Here is a 21,117-nt window from a genome sequence, read left to right as displayed (position 1 = left end):
ATATGCCAGTAGTATCCCATGAAAATTGCTTATTATATGAGTTTATGTATCAGCGACAAAATCATGGGTGATGATTGATTAGAACTTGCACTGGAGTGACAAATTGCACTCACATTCCCATTGAAAAAAATATTCGTAAACTCTAGCTTCTCTGATTGGCAAACAATTCCGTAATGGGTTGACATGAATTTTAGATAGATTTTTCAAGTAGATCCTTTTTGATATTGGTATTTTGTTGCAGGACTTCTTTGAGGATGTAGGACCTCTCCTAAGTATGCAATTGGGAAGTAAAGCGCTAGAAGGTCTGTTTCGGGTGTTCAACTCATATGTAGATGTGCTGATAAGAGCACTTCCTGGTTCGATAGAAGAAGAAGAGGCAAATTTTGAAGGTTCGTGTAGCAAGATTGTCCAAATGGCTGAGACCGAGGCAAATCAACTTGCATTACTCGCAAATGCATCATTGCTAGCGGATGAATTACTCCCACGTGCTGCCATGAAACTGTCTCTTGATCAGACTGGTCACAGGACAGACGACCCAAGGAGACCTTCGGACAGACAAAATCGTAATCCTGAACAACGAGAATGGAAGAGGCGTTTACTTAGTACTGTTGACAAGTTAAAAGATGCGTTTTGTCGCCAGCATGCCTTGGATCTCATTTTTACCGAGGAAGGAGATAGCCATCTCTCTGCAGATATGTACATAAACATAGATGGAATTGGCGAGGATGTGGACTGGTTTCCATCTCTGATATTCCAGGTAGTTGTTGTTTCATTTCCATCAGTGCAGCTTGCGTTTATAATGTACTGTACCCAGATGTGTAGTCACTTGCGAGCTCTTATTGGCTGATTCAGTGTTTTCGAGTTGAATCCATGTTTTGTTATGGTGTATCTTATCGCTTCAAGAAAATGAATTTTTTGCTTTGTCATTTTTAGCTTAATATTCTTATACTCTGGGTGTTGCATCGCTGGAAAACAGGAACTTTTTGCCAAACTGAACAGGATGGCAAGTCTAGCAGCAGATATGTTTGTGGGAAGAGAAAGATTTGCCACATCTTTGTTGATGCGTTTAACAGAGACTGTGATCTTATGGCTTTCTGGAGACCAGAGCTTTTGGGATGAAATTGAGGAAGGTCCTAGGCCTTTGGGACCTCTTGGCCTACGGCAGGTTAGTAATCTCATTCTTGCTTCTACGTAAGTAGTATATTCTGCGAGCATTGAAATTGTTATGTACTTTTGCTGACGACCTGCATCTGTTACAGCTATATTTGGACATGAAGTTTGTCGTATGCTTTGCATCCCAAGGTCGCTACCTCTCGAGGAATTTGCATAGGGGTACTAATGAGATAATATCTAAAGCCTTAGCAGCTTTCACTGCAACAGGGATGGATCCATATAGGTATGTCGGTTTCGGGGGTATGTTGCGATGTTTTTAGCCTTTTTGGGAAGCATAAATGATTAAATGTGGTTGTATATGACGTGCAGTGAGCTACCAGAAGACGATTGGTTCAACGATATATGTGTGGATGCCATGGAAAGATTGAGTGGTAAGACAAAAGGCAACAATGGAGAAGTCAACAGTCCGACTGCGTCGGTGTCAGCTCAGTCTGTTTCATCAGCGAGATCTCATGGCAGCTATTGAACCAAACCCATCTTACATTTGTAAAGTAGTGGGTGTTTAATAACTTTTGATCTTCTCGTATCAGCTTTGCTTCCATAAGCCCTTTTTTTTTGTAGAGTCTCCAATTGTTGATGATATGATTTTGGATGTGTGTAAATGTGTTTGAGATGATATGATTGTTTTCTTTTATTGGTCGTCTCTCTCTATGTACCAATTTCTACCCAAACTCAATATAGGAAACAAATAAAATCGTTACAATCGAAACAATAGGGAACTTATATTGAAGGAACTGAACTATATATCGTTTATTGATGTAAAAGTTCTCTATCCCATTCCTGCCATGTCATACAAGTTTTACGTACTTAAACCAACGAAAATAAAAGCAAAATAAAATACTGTTACAATAAAATCAAGCCAATAATAATAGCTGACTGCTGAATCTATAAGTAATTACACGAGACTGCAGGAGTGAGTCTCTCTCGACTAGATCGTCTCTACTAGCTAGCTAGATCTCTCCTTCCTCCTTAATCTCTTCAAGTTCAGGCCAATAATCCTCAAATCATAAAAGCAGACCAAGCTCTTCAAGCCTCCGAGTTCTTGCCAGATAGGATCCACCACAGAGTTTGACCATGTCCTTCTCTGTTTCCAAGTTATTTACAACATTGAATTTGGCTTCCTCTGCCAACTCCTCTAGTGCAAGCCGTTCCCTGCATAGCACTTTCAACCTGGCTGCTCTAGTCTCACCTTCAATTCTAGCTTTCTCTTCATTTTGCCTTGTTTCTAAAAGTTGCTTTGCTCTCAGCATTCCCATCATCACATCAGCCTTGTTACTACTGCCACTCTTGTCAATGAGCTCCTTTCTATATCTGGCTTTCGCGATAGTATCTGCAAATCGAATCCTGATTGCTGCCGCACGAAGAGCCTTCGGATCGAATTTGGTCTCATCAGTCTCATCAGGCTTATCCTCTTTCAGTACTGTTGGATTTTTCGAAAGAGATGAAACCTTTTGGCCCAAGTAAAAGCTCTCACAAGCTTTCTTCTTAATCACCGGTTCCCATCTGACCTCGAAAACTCTAATAAGCTTTTTAGCGTTCTTGTGAAGCGGATTCGCAGGAGGATAATAACGAATCGCATTCTCATAGACCAATCGAACATCTTTGGGAAACTCTTCAGCGATATTGACGTAGAGATTCTTGGCGAGTTTGGACTTGATCGTGACGAAGTCCATTGGCTTCGATATAACAGAGAAGTAATCAGGTTTTTCATGACGAGCTCCTCGAAACGCGAACCAAATCATTCGTCTCTCATCGATTCTAGTACCTTTAGACACAGATCATACATGGACGACGACGACTCGCCATCCAGATCCAGCTTTTGCTTCTTCTTCGTATTTCCCTGATCATCATCATCACGCTGCTCTTCTGCTTTACGCTTCTTCCTCGATGGATTGATTTCAGAGCCAAGGTATATCCTCAGTTTTGTTTCTGTAACCATTCTAACAACAACACAAACCCTAGTTAATGTCTTCGCGGTGATCGAATGGAAAAAACAAAAAACGCAAAAAAAATTATGAGTGAAAGAAGTTACTGCCGTACTTACCTTATATACACATTAGGATTAGGGCTTTTTGTTTTAATTATTGTGATTAGTAACTAATTATAGCCATTGTGAATGATCAAGTTAGTATGGATGATTAGTGTCATGTTAATTATTATAATTACGTTTAGTTTAGTCCCCTAATTGTATTTCCTTTTCTCAATGAGGAGAGGAGCGTAGTAGTGTAAGTGTAAATAATTTAGGAATCTTCTTTGCAGTTTTTTTTTTTTTTTTTTTTTTTNGTTTAATTATATTATTTAAATATATATATATATATATATATATATATAAAGAAAAAGGTTACAAAAAAGGATAAATATTCATAAACATGGAAAAAAAAATTTCTCTATAACAACGATGACAAGGGCGACAGCAGATCTAAGGATCTAGGGTTCTCAATGGTTTCGATTGCTACTGGGTTCTTTTGGTTTTGGAATTGTGAAGTTTCTGGGTATTCATTCTTTCTTGGCTCTTTCGGTGATGGAAAAGAGAGAAAAGGTTTCAGTATTTTTGAAGGAGAGGTTTCGCGATTGCCATGGGGATTTGTCCCGACTTTGGCGGATGGGCATTACTTGGGATTGCGGGCACATAAATGGGAGATTTCATCAGGATCACTATCCTTTTTGGTTTTTTGGATCTTTGTCTTGATGAGATCTCTGTGGTTTGGAGGATCGGATATCGCTGATCTGGCTAAAGGGTTATTTGTGGAAGGCGGATCTTTGATTTTTTCAATCAGATCGTTTCAGATTTATTCTGATGTCTATGGATACAAAGTTGGTTGATTTCTCTGGGGGATTTGGTCGTGATATCGATCATTTCCTCGATCTGGCGGAATCAGTGGGATTTCACTGATTGTCATCAATGGTTTTTCACGATTCTGTGTTCTAGGCAAGTTGAGAAGTATAAAAGGGGCTTTTCTCCTTGTTTAGTTCTCATCACAGCTTGTTTGCTATTTATTCTCTTGGTTTCTCTTACAATTTTTCTCTCTTTCTCTGTTTTTCCGGTTCCATCTTGTCACTGGTGATCATGTCGCAGAGTGGTCTGCTGGGGAAGAATGGGTCGGGGAAGAAGGCTGATGGTTTGGTTCCCAAGCGGAAGATCAAAATACCATACTTTGATAACTCGACTTTGATCAAGGGGTACTCTAAGACAGTGGTGGGTCGATGTATGAATCCACGGTTGCAAGACATGAAGTCTCTTCTGTTTATGCTTCCTCGGATTTGGCATCTGGAAGGCAAAGTTGTGGGAGCAGACTTAGGCCTCGGGAAGTTCCAATTTGATTTCGACAATGAGGAGGATATCACAGAGGTTCTTCAAATGGAACCGTTTCACTTTGATCGGTGGATGCTGTCAATGGTACGATGGAGCCCAACGGTAGACCCGGATTACCCTTTGGGCATTACCTTTTGGGTCAGAGTGATAGGAGTTCCGTTTCAATTCTGGGCTGAACCTACCTTCAGGAGCATCGGTGAGGATTTTGGTCGTGTTGTAGCAGTTGATATCGATGGAGGACGAGTCCGAGTTATAGTGAATGGTTTCAAACCATTATGTTTTGACACGGTCATAGAGTTTTATAATGGTGAGGAGACCTTTGTTACCTTGCGGTTTGAGACGCTCTATGGTTATTGCAAACGATGCTCCAGCATGTGTCATGCTATGGATCATTGTCCTTTGCTGACATCAGCTAAGTCTACTCAGGTTTCTCCCGTCCCTATGGAGGAGGAAGTGACCAGGCCATTTCAAAGCTACAAGGGAGCGGTTATAAGTGATCGGAAAAAGGGCAAGGAGAAGGTGAGTGAGGGTTCAGGCGTGGCTCACAATACTGAGCGACAACGAACAAACAGAGGTCGACATGCTTCGGGAGGTAAAACTCGATCTGGTGGGGACTTTGGTGCGCCATTTGCTAAGCCAAAAAGTGTTCCAAGTTATGTCCAGGTTAATGATAATCGCCATATGGCTCGAGTTGCTGCGAATGTCCTTGCTTCAGTGGTGGTTCCGACTGAGAAACAAGAACAAGGTCAATCTCTGGGTCCTACCGAGCAGAGTCTGTTGGCTCAGGAGGCTGGTGTTCGTCCCCAACCACCAAAGAGGATTCGACGGCCTCTTTTTCAAGATCCCAGTGTAGATGTGGATGGGTACCAGGCTCCGACTTTGCGGTGTGAACAGGGTGGTGAGGTTTTTGCAGGGTCGACGGAAGGCCAGACTGAGGCAGGGGGCTCAGTACCGACATCTATGTTGTTTGCTCCAGCTTTTCCTGTAGCTCAGGATTTGGATGGGGTGAAAGATAGTGAATCAGCAATACAGGTTGAGGATGGGATGGATTTGGGGCATGAGGATAATCCTGTAGGTGCGGCAGTTACAGCTGGTCTTGTCGACCAGGTGGTAGCTCCGGTGGGCAGTGAAACTTTGGGTTCACCAATCCTGAAGGATGGCGGTCTGGCTAGCGAGGGTTCGGCTACTCATTTTGATGGCTCAGGTGCGGATTCAGCGACTTTAGGAGAGGAGTTGGCTGATGAAGGGGAGGACCCTATGGATACATTGGCCGCTACTGAAGCATCATCCTCCTCTAATCCGGTTGTGGATAAGGGTCGTAAGCAAAAAGCCTCTTTGGCCTTTAAGGGTACAACTTGTAACAAGTTGAATGTTTACTTGCGCGCAACTCTGAAGAAACGCCCTGCACCTAGGTCTAATGATCTGGGCGGCGAGGAACCTAACCCGAAGAACCAGGACACGGAAAAGGGAGCAGCTGGTGGGTCCAAGCCACCTAAACCACAGAACAATAAATGAGGATCTTAAGCTAGAACTGTCAGGGGCTAGGAAATAAAGCGACTATTGGATATCTCAGGGATTTATGGGGGAAGCATCGGCCAGAATTTTTGTTTTTCTCTGAAACAAGGCAATATTTTTCTGTTTTAGAACCTTTTGTTGGACATTTTGGTTATTCTGATTTAAAAACGGTTGAACCGATTGGTTATAGTGGGGTCTTGCCTTTTTTATAATAATAATAATAATAATAATAAAATTAATAATGTTTCTATATTATTTACCTCCAACAGACTTATTGATGTGGAATTAGTGTACAAAGGGAAATTAATTTATCTCACTTTTGTTTATGGCAATCCGGTTCAAAAGAATCGGGAATTGGTTTGGGAGAGGTTAACACGGATTGGTTTAAACAGGGATTTACCTTGGTTTTTAATTGGGGATTTTAATGAGCTGAAAGGCAATCATTAGAAGAGAGGTGGAAAACTGCGCCACGCTTCTTCTTTTGTGCCTTTCAACACTATGATTCGACATTGCGGCCTTCTTGAATTTCCTTCTCTCGGCGATAGTCTTTCCTGGCAAGGATGGCGAGATGAGAAGCCAATACGTTGCCGGTTAGATCGGGCTCTAGCGAATGAAGAATGACATGGTATGTTTAAAGATTCTTTTACAGAATATTTAATGATGATTGCATCGGATCATAAGCCCCTAGTCGCAGTTATTGAGGATAAGGTTCATAGGGGTCGAAGTGGTTTTCGATTTGATAGACGGTGGCTGGATAAGGAGGGTTTCTATGGTGCAGTTGCTGAAGGTTGGGATGCAAACTCAACCGACGCTCCCACGTTAATGGATAAAATTACCACATGTCGGAGGGCGATCTCTCGCTGGCGGAAGGCACAATTACCTTACGGGCGGGAGACAATTGAGGACTTAAAATCTTAATTAGCGGCTGCACAGGAAAACGATGCTACTACGGTTAATGAACTTGCAGAACTCACTTGGCGGTTGCGGGAGGCGTATATGGATGAGGAAGTGTATTGGTATCAGAAAAGCAGAAGTCAGTGGATGAAACTCGGGGATCATAATACCGGCTACTTCCATGCTCAAACGAAGCAGCGAAGGGCTCGGAATCATATTGTTGGCCTCCATGATCAGCATGGAGTTTGGACGACGGAGGAGAGTGGTATTCAAAATATTGCGATATCTTATTTTCAAGAGTTATTTACCTCGTCGGATCCCTCGGATCTTCAGGAAATGTTAGACGAGGTTCCCTCGTCTATTACTTCAGAGACAAACGATTTTTTGACCCGCGAGGTTACCGAGCAGGAGGTCAAACAAGCGCTTTTCATGATGCATCCAGATAAGGCTCCGGGACCAGATGGTATGACTGCCCTCTTTTACTAGAAAGCCTAGACTACGGTTAAATCTGATCTAGTTTTATTGGTCAATTCTTTCATGTGGAATGGGGATTTTGATGAAAGGTTAAATGTGACAAATATATGCCTTATTCCAAAGGTGGATAAGCCGACGAGGATGACAGTGTTACAGCCCATTAGCCTATGTAATGTTGGTTATAAAGTTATATCTAAGGTTTTGTGCCAGCGACTTCGCACCATTTTACCATCCCTTGTTTCGGAAACACAATCAGCATTTGTTGAGGGACGTTTAATCTCAGATAATATTTTGATTGCTCAGGAAATGTTTCATGGTCTACGAACCAACCCTTCTTGCAAGGGGAAGTTCGTGGCTATTAAGACGAATATGAGTAAGGCTTATGACCGAGTGGATATCATGCAATTCGGTTTGTTGAATATTTGCTCAGGCAATTCGATTTTTGCGACAAATGGATATCATGGATTATGTACTGTGTGACATCGGTTCAGTATAAGGTTTTGATTAATGGCCAGGCTCATGGCTCCATTAATCCTGGTCGGGGACTACGTCATGGGGACCCTTTGGCACTTTACCTTTTTATTCTTTGCACGAAGGTGCTTATCGCTCATTTTCGGAAGGCTGAGCGGCTGAAACTTCTTACTGGGATTAAGGTTTCGACTGCTAGTCCTCCCATTTCCCATCTCTTATTTGCAGACGACAGTCTTTTCTTCTGTCGGGATACGAAGGAGCAATGCGAGGTGGTACTAGGGATCCTTGGGAAATATGAAAGGGTTTCGGGTCAACAAATAAATTTTCAGAAGTCCTCGGTCCAGTTTGAACATACGGTGGACAATGATCTTCGGGAGGAGCTGAAAGGGGTTCTAGGGATCACAAATTTGGGTGGTATGGGATCTTACTTAGGTATTCCGGAAAGCTTAGGGGGTGCTAAGACGAAAATATTTTCGTTTGTATAGGATAGGTTGCAAGTCCAGGCTAGTGGGGGGCCAGCTAGGCTTTTGTCAAAGGGCGGCAAGGAGGTAATGATCAAGTCTGTTGCTACGGCTGTTCCTAATTTCGTTATGTCGTGCTTTCGGTTACCTAAGACGGTTACGAGGAAATTGACTAGTGCAATTTCTAATTTCTGGTGGAGGTCGTCTGGACAATCACGAGGGTTAAACTTTGTCATGGTAAAGATACATGAGGTCTGGGTGTTCAGTGTTTGGATGATTATAGCACGGCGTTGCTGGCGAAGCAGCTCTGGCGTTTGATTACAGTATCGGATTCACTTTTCACACGGGTGTTTAAAGGACGCTACTATCGGCATTCTGATCCTTTGGATCCTATTAAATCTTATTCCCCCTCCTATGGGTGGCAGAGTATGATTTCTGCTCGCTCTCTGGTTAAGAAAAGACTCATTAAACGGGTAGGATCTGATGCTTCCATCTCTGTATGGACTGACCCATGGATCCCTGCTCAATCCCCGAGACCAGCACTAAGCACATGGTTGCCTTCTGACCCTTTGCTTCGAGTTACAAATTTCATTGACAGGAGTTCCAACTCCTGGGATATGGCTCAGCTTACGGCTACTTNACTACTTTTGTGCCGGCCCCAGAATTTTTCCCCTCGGAGTTTGTTGTCACAAATATGGATTTCCTTTTTTGGCGGTTTACAAATGTCCCAGACTATGAATTTTTCCCTTGGATTCTGTGGTATATCTGGAAAGCGCGTAATGATAAACTTTTTGGTAACCTTGATTCCAACCCCCTAGCCATCTTGCGGTTAGCAGAGGATGAGGCAAAAGCCTGGGCTTCGGCTCAAGTGGATGAACTGACATTACCTTTGGATGTTCCCGTTGCGACAGGGCATCGTGAAAGTAGGGGCTTACAGGTTCCTAGGCCCCTATCGAGCTATATTTATTTTGTAGATGGTTCTTGGAAAGCAACAGATCGTTTCGCGGGTAGATGATGGTTTTGTACTTCGCCCTGGGGTGATGCCCCTACTATGGGTGCTGCCAACCATCACCGTAGTCTATCTCCTCTTCATGTCGAGATTGAAGCCCTTGTTTGGGCTATGCGCTGTATGATTGGAGCGGATAACCAATCCATTGTTTTTTTCACCGACTGCTCCGACTTAGTGAAGATGGTGTCTTCGTCTTCCGAGTGGCCAGCTTTTACGCCTTATTTTGAGGACATACCGACGGATAAGGAGGAGTTTGCTTCTTTTTCTTTGGTCTACTTCCCTCACTCTCAGAATGGTAAAGCGGATAATCTTGCGCGACGTGTTCGCATATTACCGCATTTAGCTAGCTATGTAAACAATATTTTTACGCATTCGGTTGTTTGAGCCAATCTTATATTTTATTGTAAAAAAAAAAAATGGATAAATATATTAAAAGAAAAAATAAAAAGAAGGCTAAAGATGAATTTGATTGTGAAACAACAAGTGGAAGAAGAACACAACAACTCTGGTCTCGTTTCCTCCGCCGGAGAGAGAGATAGAGAGAGGAACTGATATTTAGATTCAAAATCCCTTCTTCTTCTTCTTCTTCATTAGATTCACAACAACAATGCCAAGCGTCAAGCTGAAACATCATTCTCCTTCACCCGAAACCATTACCTCCTCCTCCTTCGACTCCGTCCGTCTCCTCTCTCGCGAAACTCTCCGCATCAGCGCCTCTCTCGCTTCCCCTCCCGATGATGACCTCCCTCTTCTCTCTCCTCCCTCTCCCGATTCTCAATTTCTTCATTCCACTCTCAGATTGATCTGCTGCGAAGAAATCGACGGCCGTCGGTTTAAGTATGTCGCCGAGACCGATGGTTCTTCTGGTGGATTCAAGAAAAACTCATTTCGTGCTATTAGCTTGCACTCTCCTCAGACTCCTTTTGATGTATGCCAGGTTCCATGGATTTAAAACCTATTCCTTTTGGTTGGTTGATGCTATTATTTGAAATTGGATCAATTAAGTGAAACGTGTTCAAATTGTGTATTACAGGAAGTGGGTTCGTTTCTTAGATCTTATGTTGTACCTGAAGGCTTTCCCGGGAGTGTTAATGCGTCTTATGTTCCGTATATGACTTGGAGAGCTTTGAAAGTATGATTCTTCTTTTGAGTTTTTGTTTGTTTGTTTTGTTTAGAATTCTGTGTTATTGATTGATCTTTTTGACTGTTTGATGATGATGATGTTGTAGCATTTCTTTGGTGGAGCTATGGGTGTGTTTACTACTCAAACTCTTCTTAATTCTGTTGGAGCTTCAAGAAACAGTTCTGCTTCTGCTGCTGTTGCCATCAATTGGATTCTCAAGGTTTGCTTTTTCCTTTCTAGTTCATGCATGTGGTTTCTTCAATTACATTATATCTAATGTGTTGCAGAAGTATATAAATCCTTCTATATGAGATGAAGACTCGCTCACTTCATTGTTGAATATCATATAAATTTTTTTAGGATGGTGCTGGACGTGTTGGAAAAATGCTTTTTGCGCGGCAGGGAAAGAAGTTTGATTATGATTTGAAACAGGTACTTATTTGGTTCGATGACTTAAACATGTGCTTTTGTTGACTCTCTCTCACCTTCTAACTCACTTTGGCTTGCAGTTACGGTTTGCTGGTGATCTATTGATGGAGCTGGGTGCTGGTGTAGAGTTAGCGACTGCTGCAGTTCCACATCTTTTTCTTCCACTGGCTTGTGCTGCTAATGTTGTTAAGGTAGTGTCATCATCTTTTAACACTAAGAACTGTTATTAATTTTCAATAGTTTTGTTAGTCTTTCATTTTTTTTTTGTATCAATTATCAGTTTGTATCTTGCATTGTTTTATCACAGAATGTTGCGGCTGTAACATCAACATCTACTCGTACACCGATCTATAAAGCCTTTGCTAAAGGAGAAAACATAGGAGATGTCACTGCTAAGGGGGAGTGTGTTGGTAATATTGCTGATCTGGTATGACCTTTTTCTCATTATCACTTGGGTGTTTTGTTGGTTTAATCTGTCAAGCTGAATGAAACATGGACTTTTAGAAGCGAAATTGCTACTTGTCACTAGTGGCTCTCACAATAGATTTTGTTTGATGTTATTAAGTGCTTATTGTATCTTTTTGAGTTTTAAAATTGTTTTCATTTGTTATGATTTTTTTCTACGTGAAGATGGGAACTGGGTTTAGCATCCTGATATCCAAAAGAAACCCTTCTTTGGTCACAACCTTTGGTCTTCTATCATGTGGCTATCTCATGAGCTCATACCAAGAGGTATAATCTATCTTTGTTTCAAGTATATCTCTTTTACTCCTCTTCAGGATTTCTGGATTTTTTGTTTACAAAGACGTCGCTGGTTCCCTTTCAGGTTAGATCTGTAGTATTGCATACTCTAAACCGTGCGAGATTTACAGTAGCAGTGGAGTCCTTTCTCAAGACTGGTAAGCTATGATGCTTTGGTAGTATGAACATGAGTGTACTCCTATAGCTCTGATATCCCACTCCCAGTGTTTTTTGGCCAACCTAGTCACATTCAAACTTCACAGATTGAACTTTCTATCTATCTGCAGGGCGGGTTCCCTCACTGCAGGAAGGTAATATCCAAGAAAAGATATTCACTTTTCCATGGGTGGATGATCGGCCAGTGATGCTTGGTATGTGTTGTTATCTGTTCCTAAGAACTTATATTTTTTTTTTGGTTAACATTACTGATATGGATTTTCATACCATTTGGCAGGAGCCAGATTTAAGGATGCATTCCAAGACCCCAGCACATATCTGGCAGTAAAGCCATTCTTCGATGTATGCGTTTTGTCCTTTATGTCATATATCAAGCTGAAACCTTTTTGGTTCCATATTTGACTTAATTCTCTCTTCTTATGGCAGAAAGAAAGATACATGGTAACATACAGCCCTACCAAGGGTAAAGTGTATGCACTGCTCAAGCATCAGGCTAACTCGGATGACATTCTCAAAGCAGCATTTCATGTGGGATAATTTTCCATCTTATATATCTCTAATCTGTGGAGAAGAAGTAATAAAGGCCTAAATTTTCTCATTCGTTTGCATGATGATATCACAGGCACATGTGCTTCTTCATTTCATGAATCAATCAAAAGATGGTATCCCAAAATTGATGGAGCAGTCAGATCCTGCTTTTGCTCCTATGGAATATGAGCTTGAGTCTCGGATTGCTGAGTCGTGTGAAATGGTTTCTACATCATATGGCATCTTCAAAAGCAGGGCTGCAGAACAGGTAACTTGGTAGAAATCTGTTGATACTTCTATGTTTTTAGAGTATGCAATTATTGAAAGAGCTGGATCGTCCATATTGTCAGGGTTGGAGAATGTCAGAATCTCTGCTTAATCCTGGCCGGGCTAGGTTATGTCATGTGAATGAGGGGGAGTAAAACAATGTCTGGTTAATGGTCATTGACCTGAATCGGCTTTTATAGTTATTTCACTGCACACTCTAAATTTTGCTGTCTTGGTTTAATGAAGAAGAAACAGGTTTTGGTTGGTACACGTTTTTATTAACCATGCTGTAAAAAAATAGAATGATATGTAGCACTTGTAAATTGTGGGAATGCCACTGGTGTAATTTAACAGTTGAATCTTCTTTGTGTACCACTTCACACCATAATTGTCAGTTTGTTACACGAATTTTATAAACATAGAAGACTTGCGGTTCACATTGGTGGACCGCAAAACCCAACTTTGGATCCATTTTGAAATCCTTAGAGAACCTATATAACTAAGTCCTTTCCAGGTACTTGTGTAAAAAAGTTTTTTGACATCTTATTAATGATTACGTTCTGAACTGTAAAAATAATCGACCTTAAAGATATATTCAAGGTGTTACATATTTTCTCCAAATTTCAGATCAGACGCATACTGTAGTCGAACATTGTAGAGACAGCCCAAGATTAGATATAAATGAAACTTCATAGAAACTTCAGAAACAAAGAGACTTATTCACATTAAAATACACAACAAACAAAGTCTTTGCTATAACCGTTTGTGAACAGAGTCACTTGTAAGTCCTTTATTAGCATGAACAGATCACGCTCTGAAAAGGGAAACCCGTTATGAGGCTGACCAAGAAACGGGCACGCGAATTATTAGAAACAACAGAACAAAGGAATGCAGAAGTATAGCGACGAGTAAGTCCAAGAACCAGCAATGCACAATGACCCCTTAGTTCAAGTTCAAGTTCAAGAAGATGGCAGCGTAAATGAAAGAAGCACGTTTCAATTAGCAAGCACGCTTTTAAACTGAGCTATTGATTCAATAGCCTTGTCAAACTCACTATCCTCCAATGCAAATGAAAAGCGGCAGTAACCAGGAATTCCGGTCCAGGAACCGCTGTTCAAGCAAACACCAGTATGACTGAGGAACACGTCCCTCATATTTGAATCCGTAAGCTTGACTTCCTGTCCATCTCCTGCTTTCACCTTTACTGTTTTGTTGAGATATGCTTTCGGCTTTGCCACCATTGAGATTCCCGCTGAGGGTTGGATAACCTCCCAACCAGAGTTCTCTAATACCTGTTTTCAATATTTCACAAAAAGAAGATTAACAACCTAACACCATGCGGTTATAGAATCAACATTTACCTACTCTGCTGCATTGTTAACAAAAACATGAAATTGAACAAATTCATCTACAACTACTTAAACCTTTTGTTTGTTTGCTTTTACGTTTTATTGTGTATTTTTTCCATACGAAATCATAGCCTTAACCATGTGAGAGATTTTTTTGCAAAAGAAATTTTCTGAAGGCAGGAATGAGTACCTCTTTTAAGCGTTTGGATCTGCCCTCCAACGTTTTAATGGTTTCAGAAACGGCATCCAAAAAGTCACCCGACTTCTCTTCTTTCAGAGCCAACATCTTCTTAGCAGCATATTTCACAGTGCTGTGCGGTTTACTCAGGCCTGGGAGGGTATGGAAGGCATCAATGACAGACTGATCCAAAACTAGAAACCCGAGTTTCAGAGCTCCACTTAGTAGATTCAAAGAGAGACATCCAAGAAGCGAAACTGACAAGGATGAATCCAATTTCGACAGAGCATTCTTCAAATCCCAGCTAGTTGCACTGTATTCTAATCCGGAGAATGAAGTATCAATGATGACCTTTGCTCCAAACTTAGCACAAGTAGCCAATAATATATTCATTTCCTCATTGCTGTACACCAAGCCTGTAGGGCTAACTGTTGGTCCAGATATACAAACCCACGGCTTCTTGACAGACTCGAGTGCTTTCGTTAGGCTCATTTCCGTCAGCTTAAAGCCATCACTAGACTCAGTAGGCATATTCACAACATTAGCTTTTAAAAATTTGGCAGCAGCAACATAATTCCCATTTGTGCCAGCAGGTAAACAGAGTGTTCCACCTTCTTGAGCGCAACACATGACCAGTTTATTGAATAGTGCTAGTGAGCCATCAGCATATACAAAGCCTGTGCTGCTTTTGGTTGGAAACCCATAATTAGTCCACACAAACTGCTTAATACTTGGGTTGATATCAACTTCTGCTTCAGATATGTTCTGCCTCACAAAACTTTCAAAGATTGCAGCCTTAACAGATCGTGGAATTGGCAAGAAACTTTGATCCACGTCCATGTGGATTAGAGAACTGTCGTCAATCTCAGTGACTGAAAGCTCAGCATCTTTCAGAATAGAGACAGCTGAGCTTGAAAATCCAATGATCTCTTCAGACTTTGTCTTCTCACTTTCCCTCTACAAGACACATAATATAGAACTGAATAGAGATGTTTCAACATACAATGGATACATTGGTTTAACATTGTTCCACAAACGAGCTTAATATAGAATTTTTTTGTTACTTCTATTGGCCGGGATTGTAAGGTTTAGGGTGTCATGATTACAAATCACTAAATGTCAAGATTTAATCAAGTACACCATAAGTCTTTTTTCAGCCGGCCTCTTTTTAAAGGAAATACTACTATGCAAGTCACAGTCACTGGGGACAAAAAATTAACTGAACTCACCCTGAGAATAAATCTATCACGTATGTTAGGACAGATTTAACTACATACCTCAGCGGGGGCATGACGATCAGCAAGCTGGAAAGCCAGAAGCTCATGGAAAAGGCAACCATAGTAGTATTGACTGATAATAGCAGTATGACCTTCTAAGACTTCCACAGTTTTGGATAAGGCCTTAGAAATGTCATTCACTTCTGAAATGACAAATGCTACTTCTAAATCTGAATAGACCTGCAGAACGCACATGACACTACTTTAAGAGCTTTAAGGAAATGAATCTCAGAGTTAATTCTTTCTCAATTAAATGACACAGAACATAATGCATACTTGTCACCGATGTGGTTGGACGAAAACTTTACCTTATTCTTTACCAGACCGCAGATAATTGCTGCATGAGAAGGTAGTTGATTTTCAGCGAGATATTTTAGTACTCCATTGGATGAAGGGAGGCTAGACAATTCAAAGTGATCAGATATATCCAAGAAGAGTCGACATCCAATTTCTCTCGTCACGTCCAACAGGTGCAAAAATGATGAACTGGTGATGACTTCAAATGGAGCCATTCCAGTAACTACCACCTGTGGCTTTAGTTTCTTAATGAGTTCTATCATCAGATCAGACTGGTGCGGGGATTCGATGACTGTGATTTGATCATCTGGTTTCTCCATGCTAGTGTTCTATAATTAAAAAGTTTCCGGTTAAGCACATCATAAACAGAAATCATCCATCAATAAAATACACTCGGAGGGACAGTCAATAAATTCATAGCAACGTCAAGTAAAATGATATCTTATGGCAGAACTTTCATCTATTAGAATACCAAGTGCATTTATATTCGTAGAAGAATATACGAACCAACTATCATTCTTTCTCACAGCACAGTCACTAAAATTAAATCCTAGTCTCACATGGTATACAAATCCTCATAAACAAGGAGCTTTTGCATCTCAATTGTAGGCTAATAACTCTACACCATCCATGATACTCTAGTTATCTTTTGAATTTAGCTACTAGTTTCTTCTCTATACACTCGAACTACTGGCTTTCCACTTCTACATTAAATGACTGATTATTTTGTTTTTATCTTGACTTGTTAATTTTCAACTACTTCAGTAAGAATTATTATGTCCTATTCCAGCTAGGAAGATATACCCACTCATAACACTAGGTGACACTTTAGCCAGCATCATAATAGCATCCCATTGTGTAGAAGCGCAATGCATCGCTTGCATCATTTCGTTCCAAAATACAGTAAAGTACTAGATATGGATAACAATTTTACCTCAATGGCTAGAGAGGTTAGCCAACTCCTCGGAAGTTGTCGAGTTAAATGCTCATCAACGATTGCAAGTCGAGGGGAGAATAACCGAAATGCACTCTCGATGGCTACAGCCCTTGATGGAAACACGACAATGTTCTTGCAAACAAAAAGAAGCAGACTCAGATATGATTGGAAGCTTTTGCGTGAAAGAAAAATTACAATGCTAGACATTTTATGAGTCCAGAAGTCTCAAGTGTTTCATTCTTTTCCATTCCACGAGATCTTTAAAAAGGTGTTTACTGTCTCAACAGCTATAAGAAAAATACAATAGAGAATAGTCTTACATCCTGATTAATTGGAATACGGTGGTATGTCCTCATAAAGCCTGCAATTAGACTGCAGAATCTTTTGCTGCCAGCTGGAGGTTCAAACGGGAAATAGGAGCTATTTTTCAAGACACTAGCAAGATAGGCTAGAAATGGAATTTTCTCATCAGCCACAGCTTCATCCTCGAAAGATAAATCCAGTGAATTACTGATTTCTTGAAATCCATTTTTCAAGAAGTCAAAAATTATCTTAACCTGTCAATCATAACCACCTTAATTGATTACTATGTTGTTCATAAAACATAAACATTTTGTCTAAAAGAAAGTTTATTTATCTACCCACTTGACTTGGTTGGCGAAGCTGACAACTATAAACCGATAAAGCATGGGAGATTCGTCCACCAGACTTTCCATAGGCCCATGCGGTTCGAGCACAAATTGGTTGGTCTCCGGCAAGTCCCATAAAAAACTCAAAACGATGAGGGCTGCTCCTCTCAATTTCAACTAATGCCGAGATATCGGTATCTGCAGCCTGTAAACACATATCAAGTGGCCATTGTGGAGGAGCATGTTCTTTCAAGACTTTAATGAAATTCTTACCTGAAGTATTTTAGTCTGCCACATCTGTGTAACACGGACTCCTCGCCGCTCAAACAAGCGTCTACAGACACCTTGCCCAGGACGACCACCCATGTTGAATATCATAATCCCTGCAGGTTTGATGACAGATATTCCCTCTTCCACCGCTCTGGCAATCAAACCTAAGCCAAACTGATCTTCAACAAAACCCTGAATATGTATACAAAAATTATCAAGCATTAACATTAACAAAGTAATATGATCTATCATTTACACCTTTTAGAGTAAATAAAAGCAAGAGAATGTGTCATCGCAGGCAACAGAAGAAAGAGAGGATGTTATGGATTTTACAGAGACAAAAAAAAAAATTCTGCTGTAATTACTCATCACAAACATGCCAAAGTTAGGTTGAAATGCGATATGGCATGCATACATATGACTGGCTCAATAATGCTACCAAAAGCTCACAGTGAGATTGCACATGAATTTTGATAGAAAAGGAAGAGAAGAAGCATCATGGACTAGACAATCGAAGGATATAACATGTAATTGGACAATACCAAAAGAGTTCTAGGTGCTAGTTTGCTAACGTACTATAGATACTTTCAAGAGTAATTTTGCTGGAAAAAAAACAAAGATTCCCTTACCTGAAGGGCACAATAGTTACTCAGCGAATGGAGAAATTCCTCACTTGCATTTTCTGTTATCAGCTTAGACATTGCTTCTGGGTTTGGATTAAGAATCTGCCACAAGAACATTGCATCAAAGGAAGCGCACATAAAAGGAATTCGTTAATTTATAGAAGTTTAAACTACTCCTACACATATAAGATATGGAGACCAGAAGGAAAAAATTACCTGAGGTATGCATCCTACAATTCTCTCGAGCTGAATTTTATTATCTCTACAATAACCAAGCAAATCAGATTCATAGAATTCCACTCTATCCAATAAAGTTTTCTTCTCGTCATCATAGACTGGTTCGCCATTATCATCAAGAGCGTTTAGGTACAAATTTATCCAAGAAATTTTTACAGCTCTAGGATTAATATCAAGCCCATATACCTGCAAAAACACGTAATTGTGAAGTTATAAGCTTGACACTGGTATGCTACTGTTAACTACCAAAAACTTACCTAAAGCATATCCAGGGTATGTATGAGGGGCAATATAAAAAATAGAAACAATAATCATACTAATAGATGACATTGCTACAGTTATTTCCCTTTCTACGAAGATGAAAGCATGTAGTCCTCCGACCCAAATTGAAAGCTTCAGTAGTGGTACTTCTAAAAATTCATTGAACATATACTGACCTTTGAAGGCAACCACTTAGCAGCTATGGCTATTGATATCCATCCATTCCCACAGCCAAGTTCAGCAATAGTCTTATCCTTGAAGATGGTGTCAGGATGTCTATTAAGTCCTTCATAAAATGTGAATGACCAGTCTTCTGGAATAAAAATACTAGGAATGACCATCATGGTTAACTTTTTTCTGGACTGAAAACCTGCAGAAAAGAGTGGAAGATGTATTGGTGTCTGATACAAACATGAATCCTAATTATAAGGTAGCCAATATCAGCTGCAATAGGATGTAAGAGATACACTGCAAGAAGTTCCTAGAAAGAAAAAAAGAATTTCCAACTGCTGATATAAATCTTAAACTCCGGTTGATCATGCCTTCTAATATTACTCAGAGCGACAGAATCAAGTAAAATTTCAGAACATTTTGCAAACTTTGCTTCTTGGAAAATAAATTAATACTCTAAAGGAACAGTTTGATATTAAATCTGTTTGTCACTGTGCATAAGCCTAAAGCTGATATGATCTCCCAACAGTCAGGAATACAAATATCGGCGTTGTTTGATTGCCATGATCAATGTCTTCCAGAGCAAACTTTTATGTTTGAAAGTCATAATCATGGTGGTACATAATGACACATGTTGAATCATTATAGAAACTCATATGAGAATGACAGACAACAATAGTTAAAAAAAGATACAAAAAAAAGAAGTGAAACGTGCAGTTGACTCAGTGTTACAAAGAAAACGACAAAGGGGCCTCGAAAAGCTAAATGTATAGTAAATCGTTAGCGTATTCATTGGACAAACAAGGCGACGTGTTTGTCAATTACTCGGCGATTGCAGTAAAAAAAACGACGAAATTGCCACCGGAATCATCCCACCTTCCCGGGAAATAAAGAAAACGAAACCAGAAAACAGATAATTCGGCGGCGAAGAAATCGATCACGAAGTCAACTAAACAAAATAATGTGAGATCGGATAGATAAATCTTAACAAAATCAACCAAATCAGTATGCGCAGCTCAATCAAATTCATTTAACAACATCTAATCACAAGAACAGAACAATACTCAAGGATCGTGTTAAAAAAGGAATCGGATCGATGAAACTACTAGTACCTTCGTATTGATCGAGGAAGATGTCCTGGATATGGAAATGGTAGGTTTGGAGAGACGACTCGGAGGATCCGACGCGTTTGTAGATGTCAGAGAGGAAGATCCGAGCCTTGGATCGAGTATTCGGATCCTCGAGCCGCTCCAGGACTGATCGCAAGGCGCCGTAAGCTGCGTCGCCGGATTGTTTGCACTGGTTGAGGAAATCGTCGACAGAGAGGTCCGCCATTATCGTCAACAAGCGATCGGAGTGAGTTTATTAGTAGAGAAAGAATGAAGAAAAAGTGAAAGTGTGGGTTTGGGTTTGTGACTCTCTCTCTCTCACCAGGCAATGCCAAGGAATCAAATAACTAATTTGATTCTATAATAATGCTGCATTTTGTGGCGTAGGATGACCTTTTGACTAATAAAAAATAACTAATTTTTATTTATTTATTCAACATATTTGTAAATTGTAAAAGTCTTTTTTGTCCCGAAAATGAGACCAAAAACATGGCTTTCGATATAAAGGTGCACAAAATTATAAAATAAATAGAAAGTTTGATTTTTAAAAAATAGAAAGTATGTAGTCTATAATATAAGATAGAGTAAATTAGTGGGTGGAATTAGAAACTAGTATTAGTCAAACTTAATTTCATGGTTTTAAGTGAAATAATAGTAGCGAATTTTGATAACAAATCCCAGTTATTTCTTATAAATTCATCTAAAGTCATCAATATAATCTTAAATCTTTTTAGTACAACTCAAATTACTCCAAACACTTGGTTACATACTTGATGGGAATAAAAAGAAAGCTATATCATGTAACAGAAATATATAAGAGAGAATAAGTACTTCTTGTTAACGTTACTAAAAAAAAAAGATATACCATCACGAAGCAAGCAGAGCAGTATCTCAAGAGAACTCTAAAGACGATAATTTATCTCCCATAAGTCTTAAAGACATAGATCTATAGTCTTTACATCATTTAGCTTGTCACTTCATAAGTGGAATGGAACACACATATATACATATTTAAAGCATATATATACGATACCATGGAACCAACTTACTCTAACTCTAAGGTTAAGAGTATTAGTGCAACAATAATAGAGACTTTGGATATACTAAGAGTAACATTTTGTTGGGATTTTATAGCCTTTTATATATATAATATAATACAAATTAAAGAGTAAAAAAGCAGTGACTTGCAAAGAGGAATGTTGGT

General features: G+C 40.0%; 3 protein-coding genes across 5 annotated transcripts in view; 2 read left to right on the top strand and 1 right to left on the bottom strand.

Moving 5' to 3' along the window:
- Positions 1-1,807, top strand: part of LOC104725487 (exocyst complex component EXO84B-like) — a 5,803-nt gene extending 3,996 nt beyond the window's left edge. Inside the window, exons 5-7 of one of the 2 annotated variants that reach the window (XM_010444157.2) lie at positions 977-1,165; positions 1,260-1,396; positions 1,483-1,807. In XM_010444157.2, the coding sequence (XP_010442459.1) occupies positions 977-1,165; positions 1,260-1,396; positions 1,483-1,639 (483 nt within the window). In that variant the 3' untranslated portion in view covers positions 1,640-1,807. The remainder of the gene's footprint in view (positions 1-976; positions 1,166-1,259; positions 1,397-1,482) is intronic. The other variant, XM_010444156.2, reaches the window with a different exon arrangement.
- On the top strand, positions 9,779-12,983 carry LOC104725484 (protein root UVB sensitive 6). Of its 2 annotated transcripts, none has more exons than XM_010444152.2 (13): positions 9,779-10,238; positions 10,344-10,442; positions 10,540-10,653; positions 10,794-10,865; positions 10,943-11,053; positions 11,170-11,289; positions 11,493-11,594; positions 11,689-11,761; positions 11,891-11,974; positions 12,058-12,122; positions 12,207-12,308; positions 12,403-12,576; positions 12,659-12,983. In XM_010444152.2, the coding sequence occupies exons 1-13, from the start codon at positions 9,918-9,920 to the stop codon at positions 12,728-12,730; spliced, it is 1,509 nt and encodes a 502-aa protein (XP_010442454.1). In that variant the 5' UTR covers positions 9,779-9,917; the 3' UTR covers positions 12,731-12,983. The 2 variants fall into 2 exon arrangements, with proteins under 2 accessions (XP_010442454.1, XP_010442453.1); XM_010444151.2 differs by having other exon boundaries at positions 9,779-10,247.
- Positions 13,247-20,244, bottom strand: LOC104725483 (methionine S-methyltransferase). The gene is made up of 12 exons (XM_010444150.2): positions 19,917-20,244; positions 18,810-19,003; positions 18,352-18,558; positions 18,142-18,237; positions 17,516-17,704; positions 17,259-17,447; positions 16,934-17,170; positions 16,611-16,745; positions 15,688-16,005; positions 15,380-15,559; positions 14,115-15,059; positions 13,247-13,867 (listed from the first exon to the last, which is right to left on the bottom strand). The coding sequence occupies exons 1-12, from the start codon at positions 20,137-20,139 to the stop codon at positions 13,571-13,573; spliced, it is 3,210 nt and encodes a 1,069-aa protein (XP_010442452.1). The 5' UTR covers positions 20,140-20,244; the 3' UTR covers positions 13,247-13,570.

The sequence above is a fragment of the Camelina sativa genome, chromosome 11 (assembly GCF_000633955.1).
Source record: "Camelina sativa cultivar DH55 chromosome 11, Cs, whole genome shotgun sequence".
NCBI lineage: Eukaryota > Viridiplantae > Streptophyta > Magnoliopsida > Brassicales > Brassicaceae > Camelina > Camelina sativa.
The sequence above is the reverse complement of the archived record's forward strand: the minus strand, read 5'-3'. Positions and strand labels throughout refer to the sequence as shown.

Coding starts and splice junctions, on each gene's coding strand:
- LOC104725484 (XM_010444151.2), top strand. CDS start 9,918: ATGCCAAGCGTCAAGCTGAAACATCATTCTCCTTCACCCGAAACCATT. Junction 10,866..10,942: donor TTGATTATGATTTGAAACAG/GTACTTATTTGG, acceptor TTTGGCTTGCAG/TTACGGTTTGCTGGTGATCT. Junction 11,054..11,169: donor GTGCTGCTAATGTTGTTAAG/GTAGTGTCATCA, acceptor GTTTTATCACAG/AATGTTGCGGCTGTAACATC.
- LOC104725483 (XM_010444150.2), bottom strand. CDS start 20,139: ATGGCGGACCTCTCTGTCGACGATTTCCTCAACCAGTGCAAACAATCC. Junction 19,004..19,916: donor CTTCCTCGATCAATACGAAG/GTACTAGTAGTT, acceptor TCTTTTCTGCAG/GTTTTCAGTCCAGAAAAAAG. Junction 16,746..16,933: donor GTATTCCAATTAATCAGGAT/GTAAGACTATTC, acceptor TTTGTTTGCAAG/AACATTGTCGTGTTTCCATC.